Source organism: Aptenodytes forsteri, unplaced genomic scaffold (genome assembly GCF_000699145.1).
Source record: "Aptenodytes forsteri isolate BGI_AS27 unplaced genomic scaffold, ASM69914v1 Scaffold634, whole genome shotgun sequence".
Classification (NCBI taxonomy): Eukaryota; Metazoa; Chordata; class Aves; order Sphenisciformes; family Spheniscidae; genus Aptenodytes; species Aptenodytes forsteri.
In genome coordinates, this window is record NW_008793943.1 from 98,544 (window position 1) to 98,746 (window position 203).

At 55.7% G+C, this 203-nt stretch overlaps 1 protein-coding gene across 1 annotated transcript in view; it reads left to right on the forward strand.

The window, feature by feature from the left end:
- The window catches only part of DPF2 (double PHD fingers 2), a 12,198-nt gene extending 12,120 nt beyond the window's left edge, over positions 1–78 (forward strand). The window contains exon 12 of the mRNA XM_019470540.1: positions 35–78. Coding sequence (XP_019326085.1) covers positions 35–78 — 44 coding nt within the window. The remainder of the gene's footprint in view (positions 1–34) is intronic.
- Positions 79–203: the final 125 nt, after the last annotated feature.

Genomic DNA, 203 nt, shown 5'->3' on the forward strand with positions numbered 1-203 from the left:
TCCCTGCCACCGCACCCCTAATTTCACCTCCCAGAACCCCCCAAAAGAGAGGAGCCAACCGGGACGGCGGCGGAGTAGCCCCGAAACCGGCCCCGTGAGCAGAAAAATAGCCCCCAAAAACGGCCGAAATAGCCCCAAAACTGGCCAAAATAGCCCCCAAAATGGCCAAAATAGCCCAAAAATGGCCAAAATAGCCCAAAAGA